Raw genomic sequence first — 21,116 nt, forward strand, 5'->3', positions numbered from 1 at the left:
GAAATCACTGATCACTCAAAGTTTCATTAGGACATGGCACTTAAGCCTGACCTTTAAAAATGGGTAGGACTGGAGCTGGAGAGGGCACTGCTAGTAGAAGAAATGGCGTAAGTGAAGTTAAAGAAATAAGGAAGGGTATATACTAAAATATTTATAGTGACATTTGTAGCAGCAAAGAGCTGAAACCAAATTAGGGTCCTGACTACTAGGGATGTAGTGATATATAATGTGGTACAATGTTGTAAGGGAATATTACTGTGCATAAGAAACAATGAACTTTAGGAATGCATAGAGGTAAAGGAAGACTATACTATAGGTTCCTATAAACTAATAAGTAAAGATAACTGGGAAAGCAATATATATATAATAATTATAACAAAACAATGGATAATAGCCATAAAAGAACAAAGTTGGATTTTTTTATAATGATATTAACCAAGCTTGAGGCTAAAGAGAAAAGTTAAATCCTTTACTTTACTGGAAATGTGGAGGACTACAGGTATGGAATGTTGCATATAAAATATTCAATGTTAACGTGATGGTTAGTTTTGCTAAACATTTTTTTCCCCTTTTCATTTTTTTTTGTAACAAGGAATGGGTGTTTGAGAAAGGAAATATATATACATGTATATGTATATGTATATGTATATGTATATGTATATGTATATGTATATATGTGTATATTTGGAAATTAAGGTAATATAAAACAAAAGATAACAATAATTTAAATTGTTTTTAAAAATAATGAATAAATGTTTTATCAAGAACAGAAATTTAACATGTCTTCTATGAAGTATTACAATGTGAAGTAGAACCAAAAGAACAATTTATATAGTAACAAGATCAGCACTTAAAAAAATAACTTATTTTGAAAAAATAATAATAATAATATTATTAACCATGACTGCATAGGATCAATGAGGGAGAAACTATCTATATCCTGACAGAGGGGTATGGACTCAAGGTACCAAATAAATCAAACATTTTGTATGTGGCAAATGTATACATTTGTTTTCCTTGACTATACCTATTTGTTACAAGGATTGTGTTTTCTTATTTTCAATTTAGGGGAGGGATTTGGGAAGGGAAAAAAAGATAGAGATAAAGTCACTGAAGCATTTTAAAATCACAGAAAACAAAAGTTCTGAAGGAGACACAATGATAATAACTTTAAAAGTAATACATTAAGTAATATGTTAAGATAACTTTAAAAGTAATATGTTGCATTTATTATACTTTTTAGTTTATTTATTTAGTTTTTTAGTTTTTACTAGGGCAATGGGGTTAAGTAGCTTGCCCAAGGCCACACAGTTAGGTAATTATTAAGTGGCTGAGGCCAGATTTGAACTCAGGTACTCCTGACTCCAGGGCTGGTGCTCTATCCACTGTGCCACCTACCTGCCCCATATTTATTATATTTTTTAAAAAAAGTAACCTGTACCTAAGAGATTCATGGTATCACATAATTTTCTTTTTCCAGTTTAAATAGGTATACAGAATTGTTTATTGGGAGGAAAGAAGGGTTGGTTGTCAATTCATGACACACACAAAAAAACTGAAGGTCTTTCAGTCACTACTGAGGTGAACAAGAAAATAAGCCTTTGCAGTACTTTCCTGATACAGACACATTACTCTGGCTCCTGTGGGTGCAGCTCCATGCCAAGGAACCTTAGCTTTAACTAGGGGAGGGAGGGGTCTGTGGAAGAGTCCACTATACAATAAGCAAGAACTATTTGTATTTGAAACTTGGGAATGTTATTTCAAGTACAACAATTCAGGAAATAGCTCAATTCTCTGTTATTTAGTGTGGATTATAGCAAGAATAAATACAAGGATTTTTATATAAAAAACCCAGACACCATAGCTAACAAAATAGGTTATAGGAGAATGATAGAAAATTGAGAGGGTAATTAATTGCAAACTCCAAAGTTTCATTGCAGGGTAAATAGAGACTAGGAAGGTTTTGGGTCTGGGAAGCCAAAAAAGTAGCAAGAAAAAAAAAATTAATTATGCACAACTAAAAATTTTTGTTTTATGTAAAGACTGACAAACTGCTTTCTGTGGGGGGGGGTAGGGGGAGGGAAGTAAGATTGGGGGTAAAATTTGTAAAACTCAAAATAAATAAAATCTTTAATAAGAAAAAAATTTTGTTTTACAGGAGAATGAATTTTTAAAAACCATTTCAAACCCTATTGTATAATACTCACTCATCACCACTCTCTTCCTCCTTGTGTGATTTATCCAACTGACTGAAGAAGGCTATAATTCCTTCCAGAACTTTTATCCTACTTCCCTGGAAGATAACAAAAATAAATGAGCTAAATTATTCAAGTTTAACACTGCCTTTAAATCTAAGGGATCTTCCTTAAATTTTTACTCATTTATTTAAGGCAATGGAGTTAAGTGACTTGCCCAAGGTCAAACAACTAGGCAATTATTAAGTGTCTGAGGCTGGATTTGAACTCAAGTACTCCTGGACTCTGGGGCTGGCACTCTATATTCACTGTGCCACCTAGCTGCCCCATTCCAAGGGATTCTTAAAGCATAAAGCTAAATGGATTCAAACTAAATGCTAAGGTCACATATTGGAATACTTTCATGTGAGTGGCTCTGAGAAACCAGACAACAAAAAAACACTACATTGTGACCTATATGCCATAGCCACTAATTTTGCTGCTAAGTATAAAATGTAGCCTGCCACCATGTATGTAAATTTTTCTCAGTAGGAAAGTATGAAATGCAGTCAAATGTACCCTTACAACTGAAATGCAGAATCTATGACCTGGAATATTTCTAGAGTTATCTCTAAACTCTAACCTGGGAGGATAATAGGTTGGATCACTCTGAATGGCTCATTTCCATTTGATTAGTTCAATTTCAAAATTTAAAAGCATAAGTCTTTTTCATTCCTACCTTAGAGGAAAGCAACAGAAGCTGGTAGACCAAAGGAGGTATCTCTTGGAGGTCCAACTTGGAGAGCAGCCTCAGGACCTTTTCTACCACAAATTCTAATTCTTCTATACTTAGAGGGACATCCCTGTGGATCAAACATTTTTTTTGGTTGTTTTTGCAAGGCAATGGGGTTAAGTGACTTGCCCAAGTTAGTTAAGTATTAAGTGTCTGTGGTCATATTTGAATTCAGGTCCAACTGACTGAGGGGCCAGTGCTCTATGCACTGTGCCACCAAGCTACACCAGGTCAAATATTTTTATAGCCCATGTACATACCTGAAAGTCCAAATGCTATTTACTTCTACCTTAATGTTTCACAAACACATACAGTTCTGAGACACAAAATTCCAAGGTATCACTGGATTAATCTACCTTTTGATTTCTGACTAGAGTGCCTTAGAAGAACCAATAAACTCACCCAAGAAAGGGCCAGATGCAGAGATTGATGGGACCTTACAATCTGACTCAAGTCACTCATTTTTCAAATAATGAAAGTAAAGCCCACAAATATTAAGTGACTTGTCCAAGGTTATACACAGATCAAGTCTTCTGACTTGTCCAGCTTTTTTTCACTAGACCATATTCCTCTTATAAACTTATACTTTGCTTTAAAAAGGTACAATTGATGACAGAGAGGATGAGTTTTTAATAGGAAATATAATAGCAATGAGTAACTAATACAGACATTTCATAGATGACTCTCTGACATATGTGGGAATATTATGCAACAAGTTTTTAAAAGGACAGGACAGGGGAAAAAAAAGACAACAAGTTTACCTGAACATAGAAGTAAGCTGAATTACAAACTGCTGGTCCCATCTGATTAAACAAAATGTCAAAAGAAGAAAAAGTTACTAATTTTAATTTGCCAATATTAGCTAAGAGAAAGCAATTTTAGCTGGTTCAAGCTTGGTTTGACACTTAGATAGCAGTATAATTTTAATAAGAAATGGTAAGTTTTTGCAGCCCTCATTTCTGTCTTTTTGACACACACACACCACAAACACCAAATACAAGGCAATTCTATTAATTGAGAGAAATGGCTCTAGTTTTTAGGGAATTTTATTAAACAATTTTTTATTTCTGCCTTTACCACCATAGCAGTGTTTATTTATAGTAAAAATGAAGAAGTAAACTTGCTCCACCGTTTAAGTGGGCACCACGTAATGTAAGTGACTCAAGATTTAAAAAACCAAATAAACAAGACAACAACTGGTATGGCACTTCCATGAACTTCAAATCATCTACTCAGCAGGTTTTTTTGTGGGTTTTTTTGGGTGTTTGCAGGGCAAATGGGGTTAAGTGGCTTGCCCAAGGCCACACAGCTAGGTAATTATTAAGTGTCTGAGACTGGATTTGAACCTAGGTACTCCTGACTCCAGGGCCAGTGCTTTATCCACTATGCCACCCAGCTGCCCCTACTCAGCAGTTTTTGAATTTAGTGTATTACAATACACAGAATTCAACCCTAAACAAAAACCCAGGATTTGAAAAAAGACAAAAGCAAGAGACCAAGACCACATATGGAAAAGAACAAAGAAGAAATTTTTTATTGCTTTTGCTTCTGTAGATTTGCACTATGCAATAATTTTTAAAAATTAGCTCATATAACCTCTACTGTCTATGACAATCTATAGTTTGACAGGGATTCCTCTGAGTAATTTTCAGCCTTTTAATTACAAAAGGTTTCTTACCTTTTGACTCAGAGTCTATAAAATTATGTTAGGGAGCAGGAATTCAATTCTTTTCTTGAGAAACTATGTCTGTCATGCACAGAAGAAATAATTGTCCTTTTCTCCTCTCCAAAAAAGTATCAATCACCTCCCAACTTTTCCACCTGCCTGACCACTGACACTGACCACACTGACATAGGTGCAAAAGGACCTTCAAAATCATTTGGACCAACACTCTTACTCTAAGCCTTAAGCAGCTAAGATCTCATGCCAATAGAGAAAGACAAAAAGGAAGTGGATAGACTATGATATAATGAAATCCAAAGAGTAAGGGAATATCTCATCATAAAAAGAGTGGAGTGAGGGAGTAGTAACTTTATTAGCTTGAGAAGTTGAGAACACCTGAAGTTCCAAGATGTTTCTGAAGTGGTACTTAGTGATCCAAATCCCTACCCTAAAAGGGAGCTGTTCAAGGAACTGGAATATGCTTCACTGGGAACATGAATAGAACATTTAAAATTTTTCAATTCTTATGGACTAAAATAATTTCAATATAAATTAAATGATTCTATAATGGTAGGACATATGACAAGAATACAAGTGGAAATTTATTGTTCAAAGAAATAAATTTTTGCTCTTTGCAAACATGGATAGCTCCCAAAAAACCACATGACTGAAAAACTTACCTGCTAGAACACAGAGTGTTAATCAGCTGCTTCTTATATTCTTCACCATTTAGCTCACCTAAAAAATACAAACTGTTCAACAACTGTTCCATTTTCTTTCACTGATTCTCTATCTCATACCCCACAGGAACTCTTCCAAACAATACCCTCCTCAGTCTCTCAATCCCCACACTCACAGTACACACAATACATTCTCCTATACTTCAGTGAGAAGATTGCTCCTCTCCAAAGTGTCCAATCATTAGCCACTGTATCCTTTTCTCTAGCCTGTGATTCTATATGATGACAGCCAGTCCTTCTACCCACACATTTGATCCCAGACTTTCTTGCTATTTTCCAGGAATCACCTCTACTCTCTCATGCTTCTTCAGTTCTCCCCTCCCACCTGATTTCTTCTCATCTTCCTAAAAATATAATCAGGTTTTCAGCCTAAAAAGCTTTTCCTTAGTCCAATATGACTACCATTGCTTTCTTCCTCCTCAGTTATCAATTTTTATAAAAATTATTTATGCCTTAGGACCAATATCTCTCTTCAACTCTTTGCAATGCGGTTTTTGATTTACTATTTCGAACTTTATTAACATTGATATCAATGTAACCTACAGAAGATACTATCCCCAAACTAATTACTGTAATTTTCACCACTCTCTCCAAGAGTTTATTTCCTTGTCAATGTGAACAAAGACTGTTCTTAAACTGGATTAAACAAAGACATTTCCCTCCTGGCTTGGTTAGCACAAACAATACAAATTCTCTCTGGGACAGGATATCAAGATCCATTCCTGAACTGTTTGTCTTCAATTCAAGGAAAATGCATTAGATCTTTCATTAATGTGAAATCATGACAATGATGTATTATTTCTTAATGTTTCCTAAAGTAAGAGGGCTGTGCTATAGATTTCCAAACTTTACTTGGGACTTCACAGAACACTTTGTTATAGACTTCTCTTATGCACTGATACTTCAATATTGCTTATTAAAGTTGTCTGTATGTATGACTTATCCCGCCCCCCCAAGACTGAAAGTTTCCTCAGCACTTACTTAAACTTCACACTTTCCCCAGCACCTAACATAATGTTCTGTATACAGAAGGTACTCATAAATGTTTCCTGAATTGAATTATTGAAAAGTTGAAAGAAATTACCTTTTCCATAAGCCAGGTTTTCCTTTTTGGTAGCTAGGGAGGTAAGGATAATAGGTAATAACTCCAAAGATTTCCCATTCACCAAGTTGCCTTCCCTGACAACATCAACAAATCCATTGGCTAGCTCCACCAATGAAGAGCCAGGCAAACTGTGAGCCTAAAAGTTCAAAGGTCAAAGAAATCGAATAAGGATCAGAAGTTGATTGATGTCTTTCCAAGAAGCAGTGAACTACTCCCAAAAGGCACAGGCAATAATTTGAAAGATCATTGCCTTTGTGTTAAAAATTAGAAACATAAAAAGAGTAAAACATCTCCCTCTAATTACCCTGTTTATTGCACAACAAACACATCAGGTTTTCAAAAGTATGTGACACAAGACTCAATGTAATTAAAATAGATGAACCCAAACTTTAAAAAATTGTTTCTCATAATAAAAGAAGGCATAGCGCTGAGCTTAATACACTGAAATTCCCCCCACTCTCCTTTTTATAAAATGTCAACCCAAGAGAGTCACCCCAAGGGATTCTTAGCTTTCATCCTACCTCAAGCATCAATAGCCCTGTGATCTCAGATGCCACTTCTCTATGCAGATCTCCTGATTCTACCAACTGGATACAATATTTGTATATTTTGAGTCTCCTAAAGGCTCCAGTCTCCTCAGAACATGGGGAACCTTATTGGTTTGGAAGAAAGGATGGGGGGAAGGCAGAAAAGAAGAAATACTACTATTATTATATGGGATACATAGAAAACACAGATTAAAAAAGACAAAGATTGATAAATCATGCATCTCTTTAATACGAATTACAGTGGTACCTAAGAGCTGTGGCCAAAAGGCAAATTCATTGTACTTTACATACTAAATTATTAACTCACTATAACGAAGATACATAAGATCTTCTTTTCTACACATAATTAGATAATGCAAGGGGGGAAAAGTCTCTTTGAGAGGCCATTTCTCACTGATTGTGACAACAGCAGTTGCCAAATAACCACCAACATAAGCAACCTCAAAACACATCAAATCAATCAAGGGCACACAGGGTTTGAAAAACTGGATTCTTTGAATTACAGAAATGCCTTTTCAGTAAGCTAAAAGCAGTAGAGTTCAGCAGAAGAGTCACTATAATTACTTCTAGGTTAGGAAAAAAACATCTTCAACAAGATCATGGCATATCCAGCAACAATAGAGGTGAATGTACATTACTGATAGCCTCTTTTTATTCTTCTCCTTTTACCTACAAAGCCTGCAAAAGACTAAAATAAAACCTATACTCTATTGACAGAAAAAAAGTATACAAAATAAATGCATATAAATTATTTCAAGGGAGGTGGTGAAGGGATCAGAATCAGAGAAGGCCTCCTGCAATATCTGATCTAAGTTTTGATGGGAGGTAGGGATTTCCAAAAGGCAGAAGTGGAGAAGAAATGTATTCTATATATGATGGGCAACCTGTTCAAAGGGATACTAGTAAAAGATAGTGTTGTAAAGGAGAAACAAAGAGGCCAGTTTGGCAGGAAAGCAGTTCATATGAAGGGAGAGTTATATGTAATCAGTTTGGAGAAGGCCAAAACCAGATTGTGCAGAGCTTTAAATACAACAGAGCCAGTGGTATCTCCTGAGTTGAGAAGTGACAGTCAGATATACGTCTGGGAGTATCATTTTGTTAACTGAATGGAAGAAAGATTATAAAGGGAGAGAGACTTAAGGTAGGGATATCAATTATGAAGTTTATTACACAGACTAATTGATAGATGATGACAAATGAACTACAATGATCATCATGAGTGGAGAGAAATGAATGGATGAGAGAGATATTATGGAGGGAGATTCAACAAGTCTTGGCAACAGATTGGCTATGGGAGGCAAAAGAAAGGGAAAAACTAAGAATGACTCCAAGACTGCAAACCTGCATGGTGAGAAGGATGGTGATATGTTAACTTTGACAGAAACAAGTTAAAAAAAGAGGAGAGAATGGGTAAAAAAGGAATTACTTTAATCATAATGAGTATGAATTAACCAGGGGAAAATGCCCAATAAGCAGCTAGATACACAGAATCTTAGGCTAAAGGCTGGATATACTTTTGAGAGTGACCTGCCAGGAGGGAAATATAGAAATAGAATAGGGAAAGTCCAAGAAAGAATCTTGAACCACACCCATAATTAGGATTATTTTGTTTGTTTGTTTATTTTTAAAGGCTGGGAGAAACCAGAGCAAGAGAAAGCAGGACCTGAGAAAGCCAGAGATAGACATCTAAGATTAGGGAGAAAGAGGTAGAAGAGTTGCACAATCTGCTCAAATAGATGAGATAAGATCCAAGTTATAAGTATTTAGTTAGCCTTTGAGGGATGGGCCACTTCTTTACATTGGAAAAGAAAATGGGGGGAAGGGATGTTATGCAGTTTTAAAATATGGGGGGAAAAGTTCACAGGAAATAGTCTATAATTTCTCAGTAAAGTATTTTTTAGAGTTCACAAATGAGAGAAAGGAGTCAAAAAGTTTGTGTATTAGGTTTAAGGAAAGAAAAATTTTTGAAACAAGTCCTTCAGGTAGGTAGTCCAATAGAGCCTGGAAAAGTAAACTTATTGCTTAATAGTAATGAGGATCCAGGTGAACAACAAAAACAGCAATGTGCCATTTTCTAATACGCATGTCCACCTCTAAGAGTATGAGACACACTTTATGACACTGTAGAACTAGAACCTATTCAAGAAATAGAAATAAAAGGGCTCTACCTACTTTTAAGAAAAAAAATTGGAATCAGGGGGTGGAGCCAAGATGGCAGCATGAAGGCAGCATTTCCCAGGAACTCCTTCTCCAAAATTCAAAAGGCAACAAATTATGACTCTAGCTAAAATTTAGAGGAGCAAAACCCACAGAAAGACTGAGTGATACCTTTTCCCAGTCCAAGATAACTCAGAAGTTCTGCAGGAAAGGTGTGTTTCACCAGGACTGGGGGTTGGGGAAAAAAGCTGTAGCTCCAGCCCAGTCCAGAGATCACCAGCAACAGCTTTAAGGGGCAGTGAGAGAACTCTGCTACACCAAAATGAGTGTGGAATGAGGAGTACGGGCCACAGAATCTGCAGTAAGAAACTGGAGAAAGCAGCCTGAACCCCCAGGGATGTTAAGGGAAGTCTGCAGAGATTTTTCTTCTCTCCCTTGGGGTAGGACTCTGCACTAGCCTACACTCAGATCCAGGTTGCAGTTTGGACTTCCATACTAGGTAGCCAAGCTGGATCCCTCCTTATAGCTCCAGGGCAGAGGGAAGTGGGCGGGGCATCTACATATCAAAGCACAGGCAAGAAAGCATAAGACCTTGGAGGAATAAAGGTCCCAGTGGGGTGTCCCCCCCCCAAAAAAACCCCAAAGCCTTGGAAGTGCTGTCTTGGGCTGAGGAAATGAGTAAACAACAGAAAAAAAAAGAATCAGACCATAGAGAATTACTTTAGTCCCATGGAAGATCAAAACACATACTCAGACAATGACAAAATCGAAGCTTCCATATCCAAAACCTCCAAGAAAATAGAAAATGGGCTCAGACTATGGATGAGCTCAAAAAAGACTTTGAAAAGCCATTAAGGGAGATGGAGGAAAAATTGGGAGGAGAAATGAGAGCAATGCAAAAAAAAAATCATGAAAAACCAAATCAACAGCTTGGTGAAAGATATAACACTGAAGAAAATAATACGTTAAAAATCAGTCTAGGCCTAATGGAAAAAGCAAAACAAAAGGCAAATAAGAAGAATGCCTTAAAAAGCAGAATTAGCCAGCTGGAAAAGGAGGTTAAAAAAACTCTCTGAAGAAAATTACTCCTTCAAATGCAGAATGGAACTAAAGGAAGCTGATGACTTTGCAAGAAATCAGGAAGAAATAAAACTCTTCCAAAAAAAAAAAGTCAAAAATTAGAAGAAAATGTGAAATATCTCAATGGAAAAACAACCAACCTCAAAAACAGATACAGAAGAAATAATTTTAAAATTATTGGGCTATCTGAGAGTCACAATCAGGAAAAGAACCTAGACTTCATTTTTCAAGAAATAATACTAAATATACTAAAGAGTATATTTAAGGGGGTGGCTAGGTGGCGCAGTGGATAAAGCACCGGCCTTGGAGTCAGGAGTACCTGGGTTCAAATCCGGGCTCAGACACTTAATAATTACCTAGCTGTGTGGCCTTGGGCAAGCCACTTAACCCCATTTGCCTTGCAAAATTCTAAAAAAAAAAAAAAAAAAAATACAGCAAAATTGCCCTGAGATCCTAGAAGCACAGGGTAAAATAGAAATCGAGAGAATTTACCAGTCACCTCTGGAAAGAGATCCGGAATATTACAGCCAAATTCCAAAACTCCCAAATCAAAGAGAAAATTCTAAAAGCTAAAAACAAACCAACTATGGAAGCTCCATAGTCAGGATTACACAGGATCTGGCAGCATCTACATTAAGGGCTCATAGGGATTGGAATATGATATTCCGGAAGACAAAAGATCTTGGTTTACAACCAAGAACCAACTACTCAGCAAAACTGAACATCTTTCAGAGGAAAAGATGGACTTTAAATGAAACAGGGGACTCTCAAACTTTCCTACTGAAACAACCAGAGCTGAACAGGAAAGTTTGATCTCTGCGTGGGATAAGAATCCACTTAAAAAAATATAGAGACTCCTCTGAGCAAAAAGGAAAGTTTATTTTGGCTTTCTCTGGGAAAAGGGTACCCCCAAGACTCACAAAGGTAGTGAAGACCAAGGAGCTGCCCCAAGGTGAAAGTCAAGCAAGATTATACAGCCTAGCTAGGAGATTCCCCCCTCCCTAACCCCTTCTCTTCCAACCTGATTGGTTAAGGTTTTCAGAGTTATAATCTTTGTTTGTTTTTAGGTTTTTGCAAGGCAATGGGGTTAAGTGTCTTGCCCAAGGCCACACAGCTAGGTAATTATTAAGTGTCTGAGACTGGATTTGAACCCAGGTACTCCTGACTCCAGGGCCCATGCTCTGTCCATTGCAGCCACCCCCTGGAATTATAATCTTTACGTGAAAAATTTGCCCAGCAACAAAAAGAAGAATAAAAGGTTTTCATAAAATATTACCTCACCATCCAAATAGCAAGGGTATCAGAAGAAGGTTTCTAATGACCTTCTGTTAAATGAATTAATGTCTGAGTATGTAAGGTCTTCTTAGATTAGCACTTATCCAACAATAGAAGGCAGGCTACTGTTCTCACAGTCCATTATCAAACAGGTGGCTAACTAAGATTGTAAGGCCTCTTCTCTGGAAGTATTCCATTATTTCCCTCCCTAACAGAATCAGTGCAAGGTCTTTCTAGAAATAGTCCACTGTTTCACTCCCTAGCAGAATGCAAGGCCCCTCTCCCTCTTCTAAGAATAGTCTAAGAGTAATAGTCTGCCTTTGTTTTAATGATTTTTAACCCTGAGAGAACTTCACTAAGAATATTAACTCTTAAAAGGGAATATTCCACTCAGTCTCTAAGTACAGGACTCTGGTCAACCATAGAGGGGGTGGAAGAGAAGGACTAACTATGAGGAACTTAATAGGGTGAGGATATCTATCTTGCCCTAGAGAAAAATGAAAAGAAATGGACAGGATAAGGGGGAATGGGGGGGAGAGAAGGAAGGAATAGGTGATAGAAGAGAGGGAAGATAGAAGATCGAGGGAGGGGGGCTCAGATGCAACATGCTTTTGGACAGGGCCAGGATGAAAGGAGAGAGAGAGAGAGAAAAGAATATAAATGAGAGTGGGGAAAAATAGAGTGAAGGTACAGCTAGTAAAAGCAACTGTGGGAAAAATATTGAAGTAACTTCTCTGATGGACTTATGATAAAGAAAGCAACTCACCCCAGAGACAGAGCCAATGGAATCTGAACATGGACTGAAGTACATTTTTTTCTTCTCTCTCTATTCTTGGGGTTTCTCATCTTCTTGGGGTGGGGGAGTGGTTTATGTTTACTCTTATAGCACATTCAATTTTGATCAATGTACAGCATGAAGACAATGTAAAGACTATCAGACAGTCTTCTGGGGGGGGAGGGGGGAATTGTAAAATTCAAACCCTTACAAAAATGATAGGAAGATACTATTTTTTTTTAGGTTTTTGCTAGGCAATAGGGTTAAGTGGCTTGCCCAAGGCCACATGGCTAGGTAATTATTTAGTGTTTGAGGCTGTTTGAATTCAGGTACTCCTGATTCCCGGGCCGGTGCTCTATCCACTGCACCACCTAGCCGCCCCAGTAGATACTACTACTGTATATAACTGGAAAACAAATTTTAAAAAATGTTATATGGTAAGACAACAACAACAACAAAAGAAAAAATTGAATGAAGTATTTTATTAAATTCTAAGGTTCCTTAGCCTCAAATTAGGCATTGGTCAGTAGCAATTACTGTTATTGCCTTAAATATTCTTCTAAAGACATCAAATCAAGGGGGATGGTAAGCAAAGATCCTCCTCTAATCACCAATAAATCAATACCATTTGAATTTTAGCCAACAAAATTTTTTAAACCAAGAACAATAACATACCCCAATGTGACCTTACTTGATTTTACAAAACTACCCCTGGTGTACAAAATCCATTTGGGTAGGAATGTTTGGGAGAATGGAGAGAGAAGGATAAATAGTCAAGAAAATAGTCAAGCTTATATATTTTCACAGCAAATAAATCCAATGACTAACCAAAGAAATAGGCAGTTTTTAAAGCTGCTTTAGGAAATAATATCATTATTATTATTATTATTATTATTATTATTATTTCATTACCCTTGAAGATGCCTTTTAGCAGTGCTCCAGGTGATTTTCCTTTCAATGCATGCTTCTGAAGGAGACCAGTCAGCTAATACCAAAGACAGAATGGTTTCAAATTTTAGGAAATGATAAGAAATAACCTTATCTAGTAAAAATTATATAAAATATATACTTGGTTACCAGATACAGACCTCTAACTAACACCAAGAACCTCAAATACCCTCATTTTTAAAAAAAATTGGGTAGTAGGTAATTTTAATAAAACATTGTTGTTAATCTAACCTTTTTATTTTACCTGTAAAACAAGAGTAATCATAATTCATGTAAATAGTAGTATGCTACAAAATCTGTTTAGCATGTTTCAAAGAATTACAAGTGAAGCCCTATTTTAATGTTCAGTAAGAGCTGCCAAAAATGTAAATAATATAAGCCTACATCATTTTCAATTATTATAGCACCAATACATTAAAAACTGTCAGCCTCAATTGCCATGTGTTTAACCATGATTGCAAAGGTGGCAATAAGTAAAGAAGGTGATAGAAGGCACAAAGAATCAGTTTTCAAACTCTATCTACACATTAGCTTAATTGTTAGTACTCAGAATGTGAAACAATTAGCTGTCCAACAAGCAATCTCAACAGTGTTATTACAAATGAAACAAGTCAAGAAATAGTAATGAAAGCATTTAGGTAAGGAATCTATGAGGTAGCAAAAGAAATAGGCCACTCAGGAAGCAAGAGTAAGTGATTCCTCCTAGGTGGCCTATGTTCTCTGCTTCTGCTGACCTAGATCACATCAAAGATCTCAAGGAGGACCTGGTCTACTGAGAATTGTGCCCTCCCACCCCCAGGAAAGAGTTCATAGGAGATCAAGAACAGGAAAAATTAAAAAGAGAAAGGCACCACTCCAGTATTTCTACATTGATGACATCACTGAACACCAAAAAACTTTTCATTCATTCTCGTCTTTTCATATTTCAAAAAAACCAAAATTTGATTATCAAAGATTATTTGTCCTTTTACTATATTTTACACTTACATGTTATTATATTCCAGTAACTATTAAAAACTCTTTAGTAGGATTTTCCCCATTAATAAGTAATTGGAAACTTCATTCTTACCTCATCATCTTTCAGGCCCTGAAGAAATTCTTGTAGTTTCTCAGTTGTTTTTTCTGCTGCTAGAGAGATAATTTTCTGGTCCATTGTAGCTCATCTCAGAAAACTGCAGAGAAAGTATATTACACGAAGCCATGATTTTCACAGAATACCAGAGCTGAAAGATTTACCAGATTTGTTTCCTTTTCCTCACCTCCAGGAAAAAAGTATTCTTATTTTTAATCTATTGAAAACAGTCTCTAGATTTCCCCAACATCTTTTCTTTCTCAGTAATCCCTATTGTTCTCAAGTGTCTTTCATGGCTTTTATTCAGAAAAAAGAATTGCTAGAAATGAAATGATCAACTGGTTACAAAAATACAATGAAGACTGTGCTAGACCTGGAGTCAGGAACAACTAAATTCAAATCCAGCTTCGGATACTTACTAGCTTTTGACTCTAGACAAATCACTTAACCATTATTTGCCTCAGCTTTCTCATTTGTAAAATGGAGAAAAGAATACCCACTGATACCCCAGGTCACTGTAAGGAGAAAATGAAATATTTATAAAGTACTTTACAAACTTTAAAGCACTACAAATACTAGCAATTATTACTATTTCACAGCTGCCACTTAGTATGAATGTCAAGTGGCCTTTTACAAATTTATCCCAATTTTTTTCCTAAGAACATCAAACTTGATATATCTTTAATTATTTTCTTATTGGCACAGAAATTATTAAAAAGACAAAGATCACCTTTTCACATTAGCATCTTCTTAAAAAAAGGAATAGGGAAAAATATTTCAACTCTTCACTATCTAGGGACTATAAATTATTTGTAATTTTAATTTATGTATTGCCTTGCAATGAACAGTATGGGACACATTCAGATATAATATCCCCTTGCAGAATACTCTAGTAATAAAAGATTCAGCCTTAGGATTAAGAATTTATAGATGAATTCTATAAGTAGCAAATATTTCCTGAATATCTACTATAAATAAGTACTGAAAACTTCAAAAGTGTATGATTCAGGGGACGGCTAGGTGGCGCAGTAGATAAAGCGCCAGCCTTGGAGTCAAGAGTACCTGAGTTCAAATCCGGTCTCAGACACTTAATAATTACCTAGCTATGTGGCCTTGGGCAAGCCACTTAACCCCATTTGCCTTGCAAAAACCTAAAAAAAAAGTGTATGATTCACAAATCTTTATTGGGCTAGTTAGATACTATTAAATAAGATACAAGACAATCTCCTAGGTGCTGTGGTATATAAAAGAGCTATATAGACATTCTGCTGGGATAATCAAGCAAGGCTTTTCAAATGGGAAAGGTAGGGAGGCAGTTAGGTGGTGCAGTTGATAGAGCACCAGCCCTGGAGTCAGGAGGACCTGAGTTCAAAACCGACCTCAAACACTTAATAATTACCTAGCTGTGTGACCTTGGGCAAGCCACTTAACCCCACTGCCTTGCAAAAACTAAAAAACAAACAAAAAGAAACCAGAAAGGTAGCAATAACAGAAACAAAGGCAAAAGCAAAGACCTAGGACTTCACTAATTATGTTTGTAGAGAAAAAATTCAGCTGGAATGGAAATAGGAGATAAAGTTGGAAGGACAGAAGCAAACTGAGGAAGGTCTCAAAAGTCAAAGTCAAGAACTTGTTCTATAGGCCAAAATTCTCAAAGTGTCCCTTAGAACACTAATTTCCTAATTTTGCTCTATGCAATTCCTTGTACCAACACCAGATGCAGTTAGTGATCTGGCTTGGCACTGGGAAGATCACAACTGCAATTTTATCCAAAGTAGCAAGTCAACTTCCTCTGTTCTGAGTCCTAAGAGAATAAGTAAAGGGGGGGGGGGGGGGGGAGTTGAAGGAGAGAGGCAGAACAATCCTGCTTGAAAACCCTCTTCTCTTGAAAATTTAAATATCTTAAGTGCTGTGATAAATCATGGCAAAGTAATTGTGCCTTGAGAAAAAAAATTGAGGGGGTGTAGTGGAGTCAGGAGGACCTGAGTTCAAATTCGACCTCAGACACTTAATAATTACCTAGCTGTGTGGCCTTGGGCAAGCCACTTAACCCTATTTGCCTTGCAAAAAAAAACTAAAAAAAATTTAAAAAATTGAGAACTATCAGTACAGTAACCATTGTAGGGCAGAGGAGTGACATAAGCAGTGTGGCATAGTGGATAAAGCTCTTACAAAATGACAAGTTCACATCAACAAAACTAAAGAGTATATTTAAGGGGGTGGCTAGGTGGCATAGTGGATAAAGCACCGGTCCTGGAGTCAGGAGTACCTGGGTTCAAATCCGGTCTCAGACACTTAATAATTACCTAGCTGTGTGGCCTTGGGCAAGCCACTTAACCCCGTTTGCCTAGAAAAAAAAAACCTAAAAGAAGAAATATAAATGGAGAGAAGGATGGTGGCATGGAATGTGAATAAAATTTAAAAAAACCGAGTTAGCTAAAAAATTATTGAAATCCAGGGTGATAAAAGACCAAGATAGTGTAATAACAGTTGAAAAGTAAAAGACGAATCTGAGAAGCAACAGGAAGTTAAGCTAAAGCATGAACACTGGTTGGATTTGGGAGAACAGACTGGAATCAAAGATGGTTTTAAAGTTTCTAGTCAAGATACCTGAGGGGTGGAAGAGGGGTGTTGGGGGAAGGAAGATGGCAGCTTGGAGAGGGAGTGAAGTGAAGCCTGCATTGGGGAAGACGACAGATTCAACAGCCGCTTAAGCAAATTTAAGCAAATAACATAGAAGCGCTCTTCCCCGCGGTCCCGAACATCCCTAACTGGCCACGGGGAGTGGAAGCAGCAATCAGGCCACTCGGAAGAGCTGTCAGGTGAGAAGATTCCGATCACCTGCAGCCTGAGGATGAGGATGCGGAGAACCTGGGGCTGGCCCGGCCCCACCAGCTCGGCCTCTCGGGGTTTCAGTTTCCTCATGTGCAACATGGAAAGCTCGGGCTGGGTGACTTTAAGAGTTCTTTCCATTTCTTAATTTAAAAAAAAATGACTGTTCTTTAATTAGTCTGCAGCTGCCGAGGGCAAGGAGGGAGGGGGAGGGGAACGGCTTCCGGGAAGGGGGCGGGGCGTGGAGGGCGCGAGACACAAACACCGGGAACCGGACAGAATTCCCTTCAAGGCCCTGGGCCCAGGGCTGACCCCAAGTCCCCCCCCGCTTCCTCGCCTTACCCTCCCGCGGCAAGCCCGGGCAAGGAAAGCGCTAGCTAGTGAGGAATTAGAGACCCCACCTCTGCGGTCCGGGCCGTCCTCCGTTACCGGGCGGAGCTGGCGAAACCAGGCTCGCGGCCGGGCCGGACCCAAAGGCGCAGCTGCGGCTCGGGGACCTCCAGGCTTCTGGATGCTCACTTCCGCCAACCGAATCTCCCGCCAAATTGGAGAGCGCGCTGGCGTCACTTCCGTTCCCCCAGAGCGACGACTCTCGCCCCCCCCCAGCCGCTTCCGTTCTGATTGGCTTCGCAATCTGGAAGGTACCAATAGTCTTAAGAAAAAGAGGGGAGGAAACCAACAAGGTAGCAGGGGACGCACCGAGGGGGGGTTGATGCCAGGGAAAAGGAGTTGGCCTTTGACGAACCAGAGTCGTTAGGTTGAAGCCTCGGCTCTTCTTTCATTTTCGGGGAGGAGTAATTGCCCCTCGTTCTCTACTGCCCCTTTCAGATTCCCCCTCCCTCCCTGGCCTCGGCAGCGTCTTTTTAGAGTTCACCCAATGCCGAGTTGGGTTTCTGGCGCCTTTGGATGACCCTCCTCGCACGCGTCTCTCCTCCCTATGGGGCCGGTGGCCGCTCCTCCGACCGCCTAAGGCTCTGCTTTCCCCGGGCACATAGGAAAGTCTACGTTAGCCGGTCAACACGCATGTATTAAGCGCCGTGTGTGTCCGGGCTCCTCCACTACGCGCCGGGGACACAAAGGGGAGTCAAAGTCCTTATTCTTAAGAAAATTGAGACTTAGGAGGCATGCGAGTGAATGAAGGTCGCCCCCGGATGTCACCATTAACCATGTTAATCTAATTAAATTAAAAATAAAAATTAAATTAATTAATCTAATTAATCCAATTAATTAACCTAATTAAATTAAAAATAAACCTGACGCATGCTTAGCTTCTACAGCCAGCCTCCACAAGCATCAAGACCTCTCATTGGGGCGGCTGGGTGGCCCAGGGCTCCCTGGAGACTGGAGGACCTGACTTCAAATCCGACCTCAGACACTTAATTACCTAGCTGTGTGGCCTTGCAAAAACCTAAAAAAAAAAAACCCAAAAAACCTCTTATCAATCCTTCCACTCCTCAGGACTCTTTTGATGTACCTTCCAAATAATAGACACTTATTGCTAAAAGGAAATCAAGGTTTTAAATATGCCCAGTTAAACCAAGTTATACCATTAATGGTCACATCCAAAAATACTCCTTGCTCTTCATTGCTATTTCCAGACTCTTCTCCTATCACTGTAACTCAGCAACCTTTCCCCTTTTGAGATTTATACTATTCAAGTTTTTTAATCTTCTTTTTTTTTTTTCAAGTTTATCTTTCAATGCAGCTCCTGCTCCCACCTGCTTCTGGTCACCATTATCCATGAACCCCAAGATTCTGTCCATGTTTCTTCGGGGATGTCTGTTCCTGGAACAATCTTTTCTACCTCAACTCCTTTTGTTGTTGTTGTTTAGTCCAGTGTCACTCTGTGTCCATTTGGAATTTTCTTGGCAGAGATACTGGAGTGGTTTGCCATTTCCATCATTTTACAAATGAGGACCTGAGGAAGAAAGGTTTAGTAATACAACCATGGTCATACAGAAATGGAGTCAGGTCTGAAATCCAGTAGACGAGTCTTCCTGACTCTAGACCTGTATGATTAATGCATAAGATATAAAAGAGTTTCCATGGTAAGGCCTTATAGTTTAGCTACAGAGAATTACTGACCTCAATTTACCTCTGGGATACAGGGAATCACTGACCCCCAATTCACCCCTGATGTATAGGGAGGGGAAATGAGCAGGATTGGTCTCATGCACCTATTTAAAACAGCTTGAGTATTTAAACTGGCCAGACTCTCAATGTACTTAATTAACATTGCCTATCTCTTCAGGAACTAGCCATTACTAAACGTAAACACCATAATTCTTGGGGTTTGGGGAGGGATGGCTCCCTCCTCCGACAACCAGGAAAATTTGGTTTTATTCTACAGAAAAATTAGCAAGAAACCTTCTTTGTTCTCAACCTTCGTCTAATTGGAGTTTCCCCCCATGGAGAGAACACGGTCTACCTGGGACCTTCCTAATCAGGACTCTGAAGGCTGTACCCCAGGACTCACCAGTCACTGTTGATTCAGATGTTGAAACTCCCCTGTGATGTTTTCTCTTAATATTTATGTTTATGTAGGTTTTGCTCTTCTTTTTTATTATATTGGGACATATTGGTTACTTTTGCTGCAAAGCTGATTTATTTCTACCTCTTTTAGAATCACTTTATTAAATATACCCTTTTTTTTTAGGTTTTTGTAAGGCAAACGGGGTTAAGTGGCTTGCCCAAGGCCACACAGCTAGGTAATTATTAAGTGTCTGAGACTGGATTTGAACCCAGGTACTCCTGACTCCAGGACCGGTGCTTTATCCACTACGTCACCTAGCCACCCCCTTAAATATACTCTTTAGTTTTGTTGATGTGAACTTGTCATTTTGTAAGAGCAAATCGAAATCAAAACTCCTTAATCAAACAAGACCCTAATACTCTGTTCCCTTCACCAATTCCTACCCTCAACCCTAAGGGATTTCATCATACAGATTGATAATTTCCCTAAATACCCAACTGATAAGTTCTTCAAACTATTCAATTTCCATGACCTACTCCTCTGTTGCACTTCAGTTCACACACACACATGTTCATGCTCTTGATTTTGTCATTACCATGTGTTCAATTTCCATTTTTGTTTTTAATAGACTTTATTGATATATATTGTTTTTATATCACCTCCATTTTCTCTTGTCATCTTTCTGCTTCCCTCCCTCCAGTCCACAAGAAACAATAGTAAAAGCAATCATTATATCAAATAAATCTAATATCATATGCAATGTTCCACACCTATGGACCTATAATCACAGCAAAGGAATTTTTATATACCAGGAGTATCTTCTCATATCTTTTCTCTGGAGTCCATCTTGATCTTTATCCTTCAGCAGTATTCAGTTTTAATTCTGCTCTAGTTGTTCTATTTACATTGTTGGAGTCATTGGTTATATTGCTAGCTCTAGTTTATTTGTTTTGAGGTAGTTCAAATATATCTTTCCTTACTCTTTTGTATGCATTATGCTCATCATTTTTTACCATATAGTTAAATTACATCACTTTTATGGATCACAACTTGTTTAGTCATTGTACAAATGATGTGTATCTACTCAGTTTCCTATTCACTGATACTTCAAAAAGTGCTGCTATAAATATTTTGGCAGAAGTAGGAGTTTTTTTTTTTGTCAATGACTTCCTTGGGAGAGGATGCCTAGGTAATGGAGTTAAAGAGGATGGACATTTTAGTCCAAGTTACTTTTCAGAATGTTTATACCAATTCACAACTTTCCCAATAAAACCATTCGTGATTACCTTTTCACTTCTCCTCCGAAGCTGTCAATTATTATCTTTTGTCATCTTTGCTAATTTTTGTAATGAAGTGAAAGATTAGAGTTATTTTGATTTCCATTTATGTTTTTAGTGATTTGGAATATCATTCCATATAGTTGCTACTTGTTTACAATTTTTTTGAGAAACATTGGTTCATATCATTTGACCATTGTAATA

General features: G+C 38.0%; 1 protein-coding gene across 2 annotated transcripts in view; it reads right to left on the minus strand.

The window, feature by feature from the left end:
• Positions 1-17,686, minus strand: part of FANCI (FA complementation group I) — a 52,438-nt gene extending 34,752 nt beyond the window's left edge. The window contains exons 1-9 of one of the 2 annotated variants that reach the window (XM_074234111.1): positions 17,564-17,686; positions 14,328-14,430; positions 13,223-13,295; positions 6,997-7,127; positions 6,455-6,611; positions 5,311-5,368; positions 3,729-3,770; positions 2,914-3,037; positions 2,208-2,293 (exon numbers count right to left, since the gene is read on the minus strand). In XM_074234111.1, the coding sequence (XP_074090212.1) occupies positions 2,208-2,293; positions 2,914-3,037; positions 3,729-3,770; positions 5,311-5,368; positions 6,455-6,611; positions 6,997-7,127; positions 13,223-13,295; positions 14,328-14,411 (755 nt within the window). In that variant the 5' untranslated portion in view covers positions 14,412-14,430; positions 17,564-17,686. Of the gene's footprint in view, positions 1-2,207; positions 2,294-2,913; positions 3,038-3,728; positions 3,771-5,310; positions 5,369-6,454; positions 6,612-6,996; positions 7,128-13,222; positions 13,296-14,327; positions 14,431-17,504 lie in introns of both variants that reach the window. The other variant, XM_074234112.1, reaches the window with a different exon arrangement.
• Positions 17,687-21,116: the final 3,430 nt, after the last annotated feature.

Source organism: Macrotis lagotis, chromosome 4 (genome assembly GCF_037893015.1).
Source record: "Macrotis lagotis isolate mMagLag1 chromosome 4, bilby.v1.9.chrom.fasta, whole genome shotgun sequence".
Lineage (NCBI taxonomy): Eukaryota > Metazoa > Chordata > Mammalia > Peramelemorphia > Peramelidae > Macrotis > Macrotis lagotis.